The 18,663-nt window shown below is 37.7% G+C and overlaps 1 protein-coding gene across 1 annotated transcript in view; it reads left to right on the top strand.

Annotated features, from left to right (window-relative positions):
- The window catches only part of LOC124721632 (glutaryl-CoA dehydrogenase, mitochondrial-like), a 160,329-nt gene that overhangs the window by 70,417 nt on the left and 71,249 nt on the right, over positions 1-18,663 (top strand). Inside the window, exons 3-5 of the mRNA XM_047246692.1 lie at positions 4,076-4,210; positions 6,847-7,080; positions 13,917-14,046. Of these exons, the coding sequence (XP_047102648.1) occupies positions 4,076-4,210; positions 6,847-7,080; positions 13,917-14,046 (499 nt within the window). The remainder of the gene's footprint in view (positions 1-4,075; positions 4,211-6,846; positions 7,081-13,916; positions 14,047-18,663) is intronic.

The raw sequence follows: 18,663 nt of genomic DNA, 5'->3' as shown, positions 1-18,663 counted from the left end.
CACAATACTGGAAGTTCACTAGCATTTACAGAAGTGCAAAATTTGTGGCAGGATACTATACAACATTGGAAGAGCATCTTTTGGAATGATGAATCACAGTTTGTCTGTGCCATGTACATGTCACGTGAACATTAGTGTGGTAGTGCAATTTTCCCACTGTCAGATTTGATGTAGGAGCAGTTTTGCTAATAACTGGTTTGTCCCTGAGACACACACAAACTAGGAAAACTCTTCTACAGCTACACTTAATTTCTGTAGTCAGAACTAGATTCAGGGATGAAGCCTCATTATCAAGTGCCTGTAGCATATGTAGGAGTCAAATGACATTTAAAATTAAAGTGAATGAATTGAAAAGCATTCCAAAGCACCACTCTCAACCTGGCTAAGCATCTCCTGAGTTACAATGTGATGATGTTTGGTTTGTGGGGCGCTCAACTATGCCGTGATCAGTGCCTGTACAAAGTCCCAATTTTTACACAGTCCAATGTAGCCACTGTCACAAATAATGATGATGAAATGATGATGACAACACAAACACCCAATCCCTAGTTAGAGAAAATCCCCAACCTGCCTGGGAATTGAACCCAGTACCTCATGATCCAGAAGCAGCAATGCTACCCAATAGACCACGAGCTGCGGGTGAGTTACAATATGACTTGGTAGGGCGATCAGACCATTCTGAAACAGCTAAAAAAAATGTTCTTTGTGCTATAGGAAGAATCATAAGGGAATACTGTAGGTGTAGATATATGCAGCAACTTAATGGGAAGTGCAATCTTATGTCCACTAAAGCAAGTCTAGTTCCTAAAAGCCAAGGTGGCTGGCAGAATAATCTTGCATCTACAATCTCTTTGGTGAAAGCAGAAAGTACTGCCTGATGAGAGCACTCTCAGTGATGACTGATATCACTAACAACAGATGGATCTGATGCTTTGAAGGACCTGTAGTAGAAGTATAAATTAGTTCCAATATGTGAGTGTCGTGCAGCGTGGAGGGTAAAAATCGTAGAGGGAGACCAAGAGATGAATACACTAAGCAGGTTCAGAAGGATGTAGGTTGCAGTAGGTACTGGGAGATGAAAAAGCTTGCACAGGATAGAGTAGCATGGAGAGCTGCATCAAACCAGTCTCAGGACTGAAGACCACAACAACAACATGTGAGTGTCAGCTAGGTGGTGACTGCTTGCTGCTTTTGAGGCTCCTGACATGAAATGTGTGTGCTTGGTAGCACCCTTTTGTGATATTGCTATCTGCCGTATGGCTATATACACAGTATCCTTCCCCTTGGGGGGGGGGGGGGGGGGGAGGAGGAGTGAGGGGTGAGGGGTGAGGAATGATTGGTGTGGAGGGGGGGGGGAGGAGTTGATGAAGCTGGCTTCATAAGCTTGATGCTTCCTCACTTCCTGACATGTGAATATGGTGGGTGCACAAATGTTGCTCCTGTTCCCATTTTTCTGCAGTACCGGGAAGAACCATGCCTGAAACCTCGGTGAGGGGTTGGTCAGCAAAGCTATCCTACCATGTCCATTTCCATACATTTGTCTGTGAGTCGAAGCAAGATGTCCACATTCAGGGATATCTCATGGGTTAGCTGCAGCTGGCCCCACTGCTGGAGACAAAGCTGGAGGCAGCTGTTGGCTGTATCTGTAAGTCTTCCACATGGCTGGCTGCATGGAAATCATCAGATCCTTAAAAAGAGACCAGCCAAGGAGTTCTTCCTGTACGTATTTGAGCACATTGTGGTCTTATGTGGTTTTTAAAGCACAATGCAACACCATGCTGACATGAAATTACAACATCAAAGTAATAACAGATAAAATAAAATACATACAAACCCAAAAAAGAACAAGACATAAGTTTAAGTAAATGCAGTCAACAATATAACATAGGAAGCAGCTTAATTTTTCAAGGAACTCCTCGACAGAATAGAAGGAGTGACACATGAGGAAGCTCTTCAGTGTCAATTTGAAAGCGTGTGGATTACTGCTAAGATGTTTGAACTCCTGTGGTAGCTAATTGAAAATGGATGCAGCAGTATACTGCACACCTTTTATGCACAAGTGTCAAGGAAGTTTGATCCAAATGCAGATTGGATTTCTGTCTAGTATTAACTGAGTGAAAGCTTCTAATTCTTGGGAATAAGGTGATATTGTTAACAAGAAATGACAGTAAAGAATATATATATTGAGAGGCCAATGTCAGAATACCCAGACTAGTGAAGAGGGGTCGACAAGGGGTTCGTGAATGTACACCACTTATTGACTGAACTGCCCATTTCCAAGCCAAAAATATCCTTTGAGAATGGGAAGAGTTACCCCAAAATGTAATACCGTATGACACAAGCGAATGAAAATAAGCAAAGTAGACTACTTTTTGTGTTGAACGATCACTTACTTCAGATACCGTTTGAGTAGTAAAAGTGGCAGCATTGACCATTGGTTATGGATTCTATGATACCATTTTGTTCCAGGTGGTCAAGCTCCTTTTTAACTTTATTCTTTTACAAAAGGGAAATTGCATGCTTTGCAAAATTTGGACACTGTTTGGCTTCAACATGGTGTGTGCCTTGTAATTTTTAATGCTACTTGTTGCTTCTGAAAAAAATATAATGATATTTCTGCAATAGTTTTTGTAACCTTTTTGTCGAAATGTCAGTATAAATGTGATTCACTCTTTCATGAATTGTGAAGCCTAGTGTATTGAAGAGATGAAAGCCCAGCAAATTTGTAGCATTAAGTGACCTGACAACTATGAATCTTGCCTGTTTGGTAAATTGCTTATTTGCAATGTACATTGTAAATTGACCTTTGACCGGGATGTGCTGGCTGCTGTAACTAAACAATGAAGTCCAAAATTTTGTTAATTTTGATGACCCTAATTTCTGGTACACCTGTACCTTAATTATTGAAATTGATCAGCCTGTCTCAATTTGAAATTTTAGCAGCACTTAATTAACGCTAAGTGTTACAGTTAAAACCTCATCATTCATCATCATCATCATCATCATCATCATCATCATTTATTGCCCATAAACAGGCCATTTAAGCCCATGGAAGAAGACAAAAATATACAAATTCATAAACATAAAACATAACGAGATGATCAACATTTCCAGTTCATGAATCATGACTAAACAGATTTGTGACAACACAAAAATTGATTGCATGTGTTTGCCCATTTACTTCTGTCTCAGGCATTTTCAGTGCTGGCTCTTGGATTTGCTTCTTGCAGGGTCACTAAAGTTTTGTCTTCCTACCCCACTGGCAGACGACTTCTTGGACACTGATATACTAAGCCATACGGCTTCCGCTGCCAGAGACTGCAGTCTCGTGTGTGTGTGTGTGTGTGTGTGTGTGTGTGTGTGTGTGTGTGTGTGTGTGTGGCGCACAGTAGCAACTATCCTTTCCATAATATTGTTAAATTCCTTTCTGCATTTTCCAGTGTTTGATTAGCAAATCTCTAATTCGAGAATCTGTATAAGGCTTTCCACACATTTTTTTGTAACTTTCACACTGAAATTTACAATCTCTGATTAAACCATGTAGTTGTGCTATCGACTCTTTATAATCTTGATTCAGTTTGTTAAAAATAAAAACACAAATTATACCTGGCTGCAGTAACAAGGAATTGTGACTTGAAATGTGATCCTAATTTATTCTTAATTTCAGAATAGGAAAGAGTCACTGGTTCAAGTTCTGGACACCTCTGGATTGATTTAAATATCTCTGGCCCTACATTAGTGATGAGGAAAGCTTTGCACCCAGCATCATCCGATACTTGATGTGAGATGAAATGTTGTTCCAGTCTTGCTATAGCTGGATCATGACTAATTTTTGGTCCGACACTGGAAAGGGTGGTGGCAATATCTTAAATATTTCGTGGTCATTTTCCTTGAGTCACACATTTCATCACTACCTTATGTGATGCATACATAATTATAGATTTCTCTTTTATTTGCAATATGTTGAATAGTGATTTAAAAATGGAAGCATTTCAACATGAAATTGGAGGTGACATGTAGCTGCAATTAACATTTGTAAAACAATTTATTTAGACCGTATATTTTTAATTTACAGGTAATTTTTCCTGGGAAGATCCACTGAACCTTGAGTCACAGCTTACAAAAGATGAAATCAGCATACGAGACACTGTCCGAGCTTACTGCAGTGAGAAGCTGGCACCTCGTATTACTCTTGCTCATAGAAATGAAGGTATACTCTCACTTCTTTGATCAAATGTTCATAATAAGTTGTACTCTCTCCTGGGAATTTCCTTTTAAGATGGGACTGTTCATGTGGACAGAGAGGTTGGTATGGTTATGTAAATTGGAAAGCCATGCCAGCACTAGCCATTGCACTGTTTACCAAGCTGAATAGGATACAGGAGATAAACCAGACCAAATGTTGCCCACAAAAATGTATCTCCCATCTGTTCCTTTCTTTACTCTTCAATATTATATATCCATAGAGTGTTACTCTGAGCTTAAGTCCAGATCTCTTACATGGCAGTGGCAGAAACAGGATCATTTCAAGAACTCTTATGCAATTTCTTATTGATAAACTGTATTCAGGACATGACTAATATGCATTCAGAGTATTATAAAATATTTGTAGAATACCAAACCCCAGGTGTCTGTTTCATAAATGAAAATTGTGAACTTGGCTTGAGCAACACTGAAAATTGGAAAATACTTGCAAAATATTTTGATGAGCTTCTTAACTGTCTGAAAGCAATCCATAAGCTGGAATTCTCAAACACTCAGAAAAGTCTACATGATTTTCCTCTGAGTATCAAAGAAAATGAAAAATTAATTAGGACCTTAGAAAACAATAAAACTAGTGGCAAAGACGCTATTACAGATGAATTTTTCAAATTGTCTGTACCAAAAATAAAAAAAATGAGCTGCAATTAATCTTTGAAGAAATCTGAAAAACAAAAAAAGGCCAAGATAGTGAAAGATAGCCTTGATAAATTGACAACATAAGAAAGGCAGTAAACAAGATGTTAACAATAGCAGAGGTCCTTTGCTGCTGGTTGATATAAAATATTTTTCAAGATCATACTAAACAGTGTAGAAATGACACAGGCTAGACTTTTAGTTGAATATCAAGGTGGTTTTAGGAAGGGCAGATCATATTCTGAACGAATATTTAATCTGAAGTCAGTCATTTGTCACAGATTATGCAATACAAAAAATGTTGTGGTAATGCTTCTTGATTTCAGGAAGGCTTTTGATTCTGTTGACAGAGAAGCTATGAATAAAATTATCCAATAATTAGGTGTAAAGTCTAAACTAGCAAATGTAATTTGTGTAACACTTAAAGGCTCAATATCTAAAGTGAAGTTTTGGGAGACATACATAGTTCTGTTAAAATAAACAGAAGTATATAGCTAGATGATGGCCTGTACCCAGTTCTTTTTAATTGTTTTTTAGAAGAAAACAGTGAGAATTGGAATGAAAAGTTGAATGAATGTAAGATTTCACCAGTAAGATTGGGAGACAAAACAAAAATATTGGAATAAACTGTCTTCCATTTGCAGAAGACTTTGCTATACTCTCTGGTAATGTGACATATGCTGTAAAACAAATTAATCTTTTTGAATAAATAGCCAGTAGAACCAGCTTAAGTTTTTCTGCAGAAAAAACAAATTTGTAACAAACATAAAAAATGCAACAAAATTTCTGAAAACAGGTATTGATTAGGAAATGAGACACTTAAAGTAGTAAAGGAGTTTTGCTATTTGGGGAGCAATATAACTGATGATGGTTGAAGTAGAGAGGATGTAAAATATAGACTGGCAATGGGAAGGAAAGCGTTTCTGAAGAAGAGAAATTTGTGAACATTGAGTATTGATTTAAGTGTCAGGAAGTCATTTCTGAAAGTATTTATATAGAGTGTAGCCATGTATGGAAGTGAAACATAGACAATAAATAGTTTAGACACGAAGAGAATAGAAGCTTTCAAAATGTAGTGCTACAGAAGAATGCTGAAGATTAGATGGTTAGATCACACAACTAATGAGGAGGTATTGAATATGATTGGGGAGAAGAGGAGTTTGTGGCACAACTTGACTAGAAGAAGGGATCGGTTGGTAGGACATGTTCTGAGGCATCAAGGGATCACCAATTTGGTACTGGAGGGCAGAGTGGAGGGTAAAAATCATAGAGGGAGACCAAGAGATGAATACACTAAGCAGATTCAGAAGGATGTAGGCTGCAGTAGGTACTGAGAGATGAAGAAGCTTGCACAGGATAGAGTGGCATGGAGAGCTGCATCAAACCAGTCTCAGGACTGACGACCACAACAACAACATGGAGAATTTCTGCATGCCCTATATACCTACAGAAAAAGTGAATATAAAGCTAGTCTAATAACATGACACAACCACCATCAACGAATGGAACAAGAAATGACCCTAATATATGGGTCAATAAAAAGTACTTTTCAAATACAATTAATTGTTATTCTCAGAGTATAGGTACAGACGTACAGTGATGCAATTATATTGGACGCATGACCACTTCCATACCAAATCTAATGTCATTCTATTAACAACATAGCTGCTGCATAAAGTGAGAAACACCATACATTTAATTAATTTTACATTTGATTTGGTTGCCTGAGGTATGATTCTTTTCCACTGCAAATGTTGTGCTGTAGAAAAGTACCAAAAGTATTAGATGTGTAGAAGTACAGTAAATACAGGTTTTGTAAAAGTGAAAGAATTTGTGAGTAGATAAGTACTAGATTAATTTGATTAACTGTATAAATTTATTTAGTTTACAGAAACTGATCCACCTTGTAATGAAAGTCACTACAACAATTTGATCATAATTTCATTCCAGTATTTGACAGAGAGATTATGAAAGAATTTGGTGAACTAGGAATTCTGGGTGCTACCATTCAGGGGTATGGATGTGCTGGTATTTCCAATGTAGCTAGTGGACTGATGTGCCGTGAGGTGGAACGGATTGATAGTGGTTATCGATCTGCCATGAGTGTGCAGTCTTCCCTAGTTATGGGTCCAATTCATGATTTTGGTACACAACAACAAAAGGACAAGTTTCTTCCAAAGTTGGGTAAGCTATGTTTTGTTTGTTCATTAAGTGTAAATTTTATTTGAGAAAAATATAGTAGAATTGTTGCCAACAGCTTTAAATATGTTTGATCACTTTCCTTATAACTTAAACATTATTAACAGTAAATAGATAGACAAGCACAAAATGCATATTATCAGATTTGCAAGTATATTTATTTATCTACAATATTTATTTGTTTGAATACGTGACAGGAATGCTTATTACATCAATGTTGTGTTTGTACATGATAGTTTACTGAATATTTATCACTTTGCAAAAAAAAAAAAAAAAAAAAAAAAAAATCAGAAATTACGCACATTCTTTTAAAATATAAGTCAATAGACAGTAATTATGTGAAAAAGCTAATTTGCAGATAACAGGTCAATGATAAATTCTGAAATGATATAAAACCCATATGTATTAAATTCTATTCATACAGTAATCATTTACTTTCATCTTATAATGTACCCACACATATGGGTCGATTATATTTGCAACTCGTACAGAATGATGTTTGCATGCAACAGGTTTGAGTGCTTCCTGTATCTATTCCAGAATAATTCTCCTCTTTGGTCTTTATATGATGTGATGTGGTATGAATGTGAGGGTGTGTGTGTGGGTGGGGGGGGGGGGGGGGTGCTTGCACACACTTGACTCAGTACGTTTCCTTTTATTTTGAATAAGTTGTTCTCTGTCCGCCCCCAGTAGCTTAGTGGTCAGTGTGACGGAATGTCAATCCTAAGGGCCCGGGTTCGATTCCTGGCTGGGTCGGAGATTTTCTCCACTCAGCTACTGGGTGTTGTGTTGTCCTAATCATCACCATTTCATGCCCATCGACGAGCAAGTCGCCGAAGTGGCGTCAAATCGAAAGACGCAGCAAACGGTCTACCCGACGGGAGGCCTAGTAACACGCATTTACATTAACATGTACCTTTAGAATTCTTCTGACACACTTAACACCCAAGACTGACCATTTGGCTGTAGTGCCAGAGATGTCTAATATTGACATTAGCCAGAGATGTATTCTTCCAATTCAGTCAAATAACATGGCCAGTTACATATTGTTAATAGTGCAAAACACACCAAAATGTGTTTATATCTGCTGTAAGAGTGTACAGTCATGCACACTTTTGTTACAAAATTCATTAATTCCAAGTCAATTATTGAGTAATGCACATTTATTTTTATATTGTTGTGTTGAAGTTGCCTGTATTATATGTTGCAGTAGTCTATTTATAATTAAGTTTTTGTTTGCTATTGCTAGAGTATTCTATGAATGTTGTTAAGGTTGTTGTATATGTCAATGTTGAAAGGTATTTTATTGTCACATGTTATTAGTAATAATAGTATTTATGTAATGAAATGTAGTGGTCACTGATTTAAGATGGACAGTAGACATGTTGTCTTTGAACAGTCCGAGAGTTGGTTTTGTGTGCCAGTTTTTGGCAATATGTGTTTGTTGGGGAGATCAAAGGCATATGTGTTTGGTGGTGAGATCAAAGGCAATAAGTGGACAAATCTGAGAATTATGAATAGAATAGTAGTGTAAAGCACACTTCAGTATTGTGATGCATGTATTAATGAAATCTTGGCATAGTGCTGTGGGCTTCATTACTTTAAGAGCAGCAAAAAATTTTGATGTTAGAAGTTTTTGCTGGTGGCATTGTAGATCTGTGAATGTTGTGAAATTTTGCCTACTATGGTTACATGTTGTAGCATAACTTTAATAAGGTAATGATGAAATGGGAAGTCTTCAGAAGTGACCTAAAAACTGAGGAGTAGATGCACCAGCCATTTGATGGATGTAGTCATAATATGATCCACTCAGTGGGTCTTTTCTTTAGTGTTCAATCCTGAGGTTGGTTGGCAGCAGTATGCCATACCCCCGTCTGTTTCATTGCCTCTTCATTTCTGCGTATGTAGCACATCCCGTCATTCATAATGTGCTGCATTTGTGATGTCCTTGGTCATTCCCAGCAATCCCTCCCCTCAACATCTCCTTCTGTTGTTATTTAAATGATGTTATTGTGTCTTAAAATGTGGCCTATGAGTTTGTCTCTTCTTGTTTGCATGCACCTCTAGAGGGATCTGGTTTCCTGTACTCTTCTCAGCATCCCTTCATTAGTATTTATACCTCTACAGCTGATCTTCATTATCCTTCTGTAGCACTAAGTCTCCTGGGCTTGTAGCCATCTTTTTTCTTGTTTTCCTAGTGTCCAAGTTTCACACCTGTATAGGGCTGCATTCCAAACAAATTGTTCATGATCCATTTATTTGTTTTCAGACTGATGTTATTTTTCAAATTTAATGCAGTTTTAGCCTGCTGCATTCTGCTCCCAGTTTCTTTCCAGCTTCTACCATCCCTGGTGATCCTGCTGCACACCATCACTTTAGTCTTTCTCTTGTTTATTCTCATACTATACAGATTACAGAAAATTATTTCCGTAGTTCAGAGGAACTTGTCTATATATTCTTTCATTTCTGTGACTACGGCACTGTAATCTGTGTAACACAGCATGTTTATCTTTCTATCTTCTGCCCATTAACTTTAATCCCCACCACAGTAGTTTCATGAACTTGTCTATAGCTTCCTCAATGTAAGTATTGAATATAAGAGGTATTGTGAGTATAAGAAGTAGTGTGAGTTTAATGGCACTGCATTATTAGACAAACCTTCTCGAAGTCATATTTGGGCATTACCTGTGGCTTGTGAGAAAACACCTGCTTATTATGATAACCACTACACTATGATGTGACATCTCACAATGCTTTGGACCAGATGAGATGTGTGTTAGCTATAAAATTACTATGATTTCCTCAGTACACTGCAAGCCGTTCAGTGCCGGTGCACAGCAGAGAAACCAGTGCAGAATATGCAGAGTGTCCTCGTTTCTTCACAACATCTAGGGGAAGAGATGATATTCTTCCCAGGTACTAGTGAACAGGAGGCAATGAAGTAGTGTGCGCTACATCCAAGGATGCCTGCTTAACATCTGCTGAGACACAATGTAACATTCCCCTATAACCATTGATATTACTGTTGAGACATAGGAAGAAAGAGTGACTGGACGTGAGGGACAACAAGCTGCAACCTGGCCATTGCGTAAGTCCTTGCAGCCACTGGGGTGGAATAAAATCCTTTTGATGTGCATCTAGATTCAGTACTGTCTCCTAACACATGTATTCCTCCTGTAATGCATGGTGCCTGTGGTGTACAGATTGTAATATGTCACATTTTAACTGGTTGTTTTTTATACACACGCAAAAGGGCAAAACCTAGTTTACCAGTTGATCTGTCATCTACTTTAGCATTTGAGAAAGTGAATGTGGTATGACTTCAAGATTCATAAAAGGACACAATGTAATGCCATTCTTACAGTCATTTGCTGTACTCTCATGTGGTCTGCATGATGTATGATGCCCCTGTATCATTATTTCTGATTGTTACATTATGGTATTAACTACATAGTCATTTCTGATGCTCTGTGCTGAGCCAACTATCCATCTTCAAAAAATTTGTGATTGTTCAGACATGTGTACCTGCTCCAGTTTTATGATGCAACAGCAATGAGGAGTCCAGTTTTCATGTCCATATTGCAGGAATGAAACAATAAATACTTGCTACTCTATCAGTTTATTGCTTATTCCTAGATCATTCTTGAGAAGACCCAATGGCAGATGTGTCCAAAGGCTGCATGGGTAGTACAGATTCTGTTTTCCATGTCCTTTACAGAGGTGCATTGTTCCAAGAGGATTCTTCTGACATTGATGTCTCTTGAGAAATTAAAGCCACACTGAGATTCCAGGACTGTTTTCGTCAAGACAGTCTCAAGTGTGTTCAATAATATTGAGCAAAGGTTTTACCTGTGATGAAGACCAGATATGTGCCTCAATAATTGAGCCAGATGCTGTGATTATCTTTCGTAAACATTGTGACTATCATAGGCCTCTCGCATCAGATAACTCTTGTAGTCCCTTTGCTTTCTGTTGCCACCGCTTGCTCTTTATTTCAGTTTCTTTGCTGCAACATGTATTTTACATCTATTTGAAATGTATCTTTTTAACTTTAATGAGTAGAACCAGGGCTTGAGATAGATTTCTCTTTTGGCATTGAGATTTAAACTTTCAAGTTGTTCTAGTCTTTTTCTTTTCTAGAAACCAGTGGTCTTTTCTTCTAATAATACACAGGCATTTTAACTGTTGTCCATCCCAACTCTAATTCTTTTCTGGTGACTGGAGATGATGAGTCAGCTGGTCTAAAATAGTGTGTTGGTAGTCTGTGTTGACAGCTCATTTTAGATATTTTAATGTATCAAATCCTCTCCAAGAGTGGCACCGAGTGAGGTGGTACAGTGTTTAGCATGCTGTACTCAAATTTTGGACAATGACAGTTAAAATCCATGCCCATGCCTCCAAATTTAGGTTTTCTGTGATTCCTCTAAATGACTTCAGGCAAATGCTGAGATGGTTCCTATGAAAAAGGGCATGGCTGATTTCCTCCCCATCCTTTTGTGATCTGAGCTTGTGCTCAATCTCTACCGACCACACTGTCGATAGGATATTAAACTCTAATCTCTCTTCCTTTCTTCCAAGAGGGTTTGGTGAAATGGCTGTGAGGCTTTCAGTGAGTAGAAAATCTAAGATAATTTAGGTAATCCAATTGTTGAGGATGTTTACTGCCAGTTGATATGTCAGTTATTCACCATGATCTTAGCACTGTAAATCAACGTACTGAACAAGTTTGTTCTGGAAATTGCACAAGTAATTGGCTGTTGTACTTTGACTAATACCTTTTTTCAGAGACTGAAACTACCTTTCTTCACCATAGATTTGTTATCCCCATGGAGCTGCACGTGTTACTGCACTATTCAAAGTGTACTAACGCATAGCTTTTTGCCCAACCTGTGGTAATGGCAGGATTTCATCTCTTCTGGGATTATCTCTAAGGTCACAAAGAAATTTGTAGACAGTGTATATGACTCTTCATTTGATACTGTGTGTCTTGAAACAAAATGATAAAGCCATGACAACATGAACCAGGAACAGTATGTTTACACAAACCGATGACGGATATCTGTTCAGTATCCTTTGCTTCTTATGATGCTACCTAGCTGGAGATTGTGGTAGAAATGTCATTGTGACAACAGTGTGCATTTAGAATCACATACTATGTGAAATGCTCCCCATTGGCACCTACTGAACAAAAGAAACATGAAGGGTGGGAGAACTAGCTTTGCCTTCCCAGCCACCACTTTGGGTGTTTCCTTGTACAGTAGCCAGAGGACAGCAGCACATCCATTTTTGGACAAGGAATAAAGAACTGACAGTAAGATGAGCACTGATCCCATTACTGTTCTTCTGGAAGCACTGAAGAAGGTGAGACAGTGGTTAAGAGACTGGAGTAACACTAAGGAGGTTGGGTATAAAATCTCCTCCTACCCATTCAGATTTTTGGTTTTCATGGTATTTGCAAATTACTTAAGGCAATTGCCAGATGGTTTGTTTGAAAAAGTTGCGCCTGCAACTTTACCAGTTGATCTGTCATCTACTTTAGCATTTGAGAAAGTGAATGTGGTATGACTTTCAAGATTCATAAAAGGACACAATGTAATGCCCATCTTTCTCCTAACTGATCTTGTGCACCATCTCAAAAGACCTTGCAGCTTCTGATGCATTAACCTGTACCTTCATTTTCTTACACTGAAACTGTTGTAATTCAGTCTGACATGCCTGTACTGTGTCCTGTGCCCACCTCCATGCTGTACCCAGTAACGAATGTCAGCTCCAGTTGAGTTTATTGTCACAAGTTTGAATTTATTATGCTTCTTTCTGTTATGGAGATCTACGCTGAAGTTGTGTTGGCTAGGATCTTGATTTCTCTGAGTTTGAATTGTGATCTGTTCCTGCAGAAGTGTCCATGTACATCTTTTGTATGTCGTGTACATTTTCCACTCCATGTTTAGCCGTACTTGTGGCAGTCTAATCAATATAGTTTTTGTGGGCTTGAATTATATATATTTCTGGTGCCTGATAAATTAAACAGCATTTGTGTACAAAATTGAAGGAAAAGCTTTGTTATAATTGAAGAATCTGAGAAACTGTATGCAACAGCATACCAGCCAGACTATCTAAACAGTTCCATACATGGAATATGTATGCCACTTATAATTAAAAGAAATTTTGCGTGTAGATCAACATGGAAAATGGGCACAAATAAAGATTTTTTTTGAACCAAAATTCTGTGTCAGAATGTTTTATACTGGAACTCTGTAGCAGAAGAATTGCCAGAAATTCAAACTTAAAACAGTAACTTCAACTGAAACCCAGGTTATTTGCTTAACACAGTGTGGAAGTGGATACTGCACATTGAGAGGCATGCTGGACTGTGTGAAAACAGTTTTAAAAGATATGGCATATGGACTGGTGCCCAGGTAAGTTTCATTCTTGCATGTTTGGTTTGAGTGGAGATTGATGGTTGGGTGTTACCCCATCTTTCAGCTGTTAGCATTATTTCCATGGACATTCAAACTGCCTGCCTCGTCTTCTGCATTTCAAAAGCTTTGTATCCTCCACCTTGTTGTAGATGGTGTAATCCGTAAACCTTAACAGTCCATTTTCCTCATGACTTTCATTGTTTAGATGGTTGTGAAAAGCTTAGATTCTAGATTTTAGTGACAGAACTTGGCTAACAAGAAGACTTTTTCATGACTGTGTCTATTACAGTTAATAACACATGGAGTGAAAAAAAAAACTAAAAACAAAATATTCAGAATTAATTTACACATTCTAACATACGTGAGTAACTGCCTGTACAAGTCTGTTTCTCCATTCTTTAGCAAAAGGTGAGCTTATTGGTTGCTTTGGCCTGACTGAACCAGACCATGGAAGTGATATAGCTGGATTACAAACGAGAGCAAAGTACTCAGTGGCTACTAAATCATATTTCCTTACTGGAAGCAAGACATGGTAAGTTGGCCACTGCTGTGGGGATTTTTCAGTAATTTTTATTAGTAATTTGAAACGTGTGTTACCTAGGTATGTAGCATAGTATTGCTGGTGGTGTTCATGTTTGTAATGCAAGTTTGTCATTGCATATTGTGTGTGAAATTATCAAAAAATTGCCCTGATTTAACATTTCATTGTCTACCTATTTACGTTGATGTAAAATTTGTTCATGCTTTGCAGAAACCCATACATATTATGAGACCTATATTTTATCTTCTCTGTGAATAAAATGATGTAGCTACTGCAGAGAGAGAGAGAGAGAGAGAGAGAGAGAGAGAGTGAGTGGGTGGGGCACATGTGCAATATACTAGCGAGAATGTACTGCGTTTCAGCCTTTTAATTTTTGCTGTGCTTCATGGCATTTATTACCAGAAGACAATCTACAGCAAACGCAAAAGTTTAATTATCCAGTGGTGAACATCATTTGCAGACACAAATAGCTCATCTGATGTTTAATAATCACAAAACAGTGCAACACTACTTATATCACTGAAATATGCATAGTATTATTTCTCAGTGAAGAGAAAGTGTGACAAGATGAATGATTTACAGGTACAAAACCTCACAAGAAAGGCAAATTTGGACTGTAAAAAGGCACTTGTATTTATGTTAATACATGATTCATTGTTAGTTTTGCACAGCAATATTTGCATGCCTATTTTGATCTGTCACAGGCAACAAATTTCAGGCTTTCATCTACAAGTATCCACTAGATATTCTGACAGTCATCAAGCATAGAATTTACAGTTTGTGCCAAAGAAAAGGAGATTCAGGAATTGAAGATGAATATATGTATGTAATATGCAGAGGTCAAGAAGTCATTGAAGTCCAAGGAATTACCAATTCAGCTTTTTTTTCATATTATCTGTGTGAGGTATTTGACTCTGCGAATCTCTGCTTTTGTGTGGAAAATATGAAATTTTGTATATTTAAAGGTACTGTGCAATAAGCGAGTGCTTTACTAGAATATTTTGTTCATCATCTGGCAATCCACAAGGAAAAAAGTTCTCAGAATAAATAACATCATAATATTTATGTTTCCAAACAAATAGAAGCATAGAAGTAATACTTCAATTGAATGTCATTCTCTTCTCCCCCCCCCCCCCCTCACCCCCCCCCCCCCCCCCCGATTCTCTCTCTCTCTCTCTCTCTCTCTCTCTCTCTCTCTCTCTCTCTCTCTCTCCCCCCCCTCCCTCCCTCCCTCTCCCTCCCTCCCTCCCTCCTCCTCCCCCCCACCCTCCCCTCTCTCTCACTCTCTCTCTCTCTCTCTCTCTCTCTCTCTCTCTCTCTCCCTCTCTCTCTCCCTCTCCCTCCCTCTCTCTCTCACACACACACAGACAAATGGTTCAAATGGCTCTGAGCACTATGGGACTTAACAGCTGAGATCATCAGTCCCCTAGAACTTAGAACTACTTAAATCTAACTAACCTAAGAACATCATACACATCCATGCCCGAGGCAAGATTCGAACCTGCGACTGTAGAGGTCGCGCAGTTCCAGACTGCAGTGCCTAGAAGCGCTCGGCCACCACGGCCAGCCACGCACAGACACACACACACTTGTGGTAAGTAGGAGGAGTCATGGGGCAGACAGAACTCCCGGACATTCATCTAAGTGGCCAGCATGTAGCCATACATGAAAGTTATAACAATCTAATTCCCACCAAAATTTACATTGACTTTCAGTAACAATCTCAAGGAAAGTATTTATAAAATTAACTTCCCAATGCAGAGACATTTAATTTCATTTTTTATTGGTCATTTTAATCATTTGTTGTACAAAGTATACAATATGATATTGGACAAGTCATTGTGATTTGCAATACACCTTTTTAAATCATACAAGTATATTTACATTGATTTAGACTTAATATTATCACAGCTGAAAATTCGGCTTTCATACGTGATATTTAACACAGATAATTCAATCAGGTTTTTTTACGTAAATCTTTTGATTAACATTTCAGTCATTCTTTTTTTAATATTTGGCAACAGATTTTTATGTTTCAAGATATTCATCTATACTATAACAACACTTTTGCAATAAATATTTATGGACAGCAGTTTTAAATTTTGAAGTGTCTTTTATTGTTTTAATATTATTAATTAGCTTATTGTAGAGTCTGTTTTGTGTTTGTTGTGGTCCATTCTGTTTCAGTGTTGTGTATGCATGTTGAACATGTATATCCTACTTTCTCCTTGAGTTATGCAGATGGGTAGTCTGGTTAATTGATACAAGATTGTTGCTGTTTTCTAAGAATTGCCTAAGAAATAGTATCACTTTTAAGATATACAGAAACAGTAGCGGAAGGGTGTTAAGTTTCCTAAATGAGGGCTTACGTGAGCTTCTTGAAGCAGCATTTTCTGTGGCTCTTACAATTCTCTTTTGGAATATAAAACAACTTCTGCTTGCAGATGTATTTCTCCAAAAGATTATGCTATATCACAATAAGGATTCTGCCTGGGCAAAATGTACATTTTTAGTGTCTCTTTTGATGTGCAACCAGAAAGAATTTTGATAGTATAACAAATCTTATTCAATTTATTTGTAATGTATTTTGCATGTTGAACCCATCTTAGGTCTTCTTGTTCCATATTCGAAGAAATTTTGTAGAACTTACATTTTCAAGAGTCCTGGTAAACAACTCTATGTCTGGTGTTGGTGGACATTTATTTTGCACTGTGTGTAAGTGTATAGTAACTGTTTTTCTTCTGTAATTATTACTAAACTGTTTCAAGAAAACCAGTCTGTATTGTGGGTGGTACACTTTTTAATCTCATGCAGTAATTCTTCTCTGGTCCTTCCTTTTATTATCAAATTTCTGTCATCTGTGAATTTTATGTAGTTATGGCATGGATTGGTTGGTTCCAAGTCATTCACAAAGAGTAGAAACAGAGTTGGTCCTAGAATGGAGCGTTGTGGTACACCGTACCTAATGCTCTGCTTTTCTGAGCAGTCGGACTTTATCTTGTTCCCTTCTTGGATAGCAAGCTCAACTAATTGCTCTCTGTTTTGGAGACATGGTTTTGTCCATTCATAGGCTGGGCCACTAGTACTGACAGATTCACGTTTCTTAAGCAACATGTTGTGATTGATGACATCAAATGATTTAGAGGGGTCTAAAAATATGCTGAAATATGCTCTTTGCTGTCTGTTGTGCTTAAGGCTTCATTTAGGAATGCAAAAATAGCCATCTCAGTAGATTTAGATTTTTGGAATCCATGTTGCGTATTAAGGAATTTCTTCTATGAAATTTATTAGTCTTTTTTCTTTTTCACTTCAAATCACCCATCTTTGGGGTACATCAGATCAATCACTTCTTTGATGCTTGTGCTCTCTTTTTCTCCCAATAGTTCTTCATTCTATCTGATCTCTTCTTTCTTTCCTCCTCTGATATCTGAATCGGTTTCCTGGTGTTGATCTTAACTTGGAACCTCTTAGTTTTGACTTTGGTCACGGTCTTGGCTGTACCATTCTTTAACATGTCTTCGGTAATCTGGAGTTGTCTCAAATCCTTTTCCACTTCCTTAAACCAATTGGGTTTAGTACTTTTTTTTGTAAAAGAAGTCAAAGATTTGTTTAATTAGTCTGTTGGGATTCATTCAGAGTATGTGTCCATAGAAATCAATCCTCCTTTTCCTCATGGTTTTTGAGAGTCTATCCGACTTTGCATACAGGGCTTTGTTTCTATAGAACACTTGTTTGTTATTTCAGAATTTGGGACCCATGGTCTTTATCAAAATTTTCATCTCCTTGATTTCCAATTTCTCCATTTGCCCTTTCCTTCCTATGACTAGTGTCTCTGCTGCATAGAGTGCTTCCAGCTTAATTACTGTGCTATAATGCCTTATTTTGATTTTCCAAGAGAGGGCTTTCTTATTGTATGTGTTTTTGGTTTTCGAGAAAGCTAGTTCCATTTTATTCCTTCTTGCTTCTATTGCTTTCCCTTCAAGGTTGTTCCATTTAGTCCATTCCCCTAGGTACTTGAAACTCCTAATCAACTCTATTTTTTGAGCCCCCACTTTAATTCTCTTAGGAGTAACCATTATATTCGTCATAATCTTCATTTTTTCGTAAGAAATCTTAAGTCCTATCTTCCCTGCCTGCTCTTGTAACTTGGCGATTTGTTCTTTAGCTTCCTCCCATGTTTCCGAAAGCAGCGCCATGACGTCAACAAATGCCAAACACTTAATTGTGATTCCTTTGTTTTTTGTTCCAAGTCTTATTCCCCTCTCATTCTTGCATTCCATTGCCTCACAACCTTTTCGAGTGCACAGTTAAACAACACTGGTGAGAGACCATCCCCTTGTCGGACCCCTGTTCTCATCTCAAAAGGTTCTGACAGTTCACAGGCAACTGCACAGAGAACTAAAATGTAATGAAGATATTGCTTTCATTAAATATGTTAGACTCTATAAAACTATATTTAAAAGAGTTGTCAAGGCAGCAAAACAACTGGCAAATAACAGGCTAAGTTTAAATCATAAAAATAAGACAAAGGCTGTGTGGTCTGTCATTAAATCTGTGTTAGGTGTTAAAGCCTGTAACCAAGAAATTTCAAAAGTTGACATTGAAGGA

The sequence above is a fragment of the Schistocerca piceifrons genome, chromosome X (genome assembly GCF_021461385.2).
Source record: "Schistocerca piceifrons isolate TAMUIC-IGC-003096 chromosome X, iqSchPice1.1, whole genome shotgun sequence".
Classification (NCBI taxonomy): domain Eukaryota; kingdom Metazoa; phylum Arthropoda; class Insecta; order Orthoptera; family Acrididae; genus Schistocerca; species Schistocerca piceifrons.
This window is presented reverse-complemented; position numbering and strand designations above follow the sequence as displayed.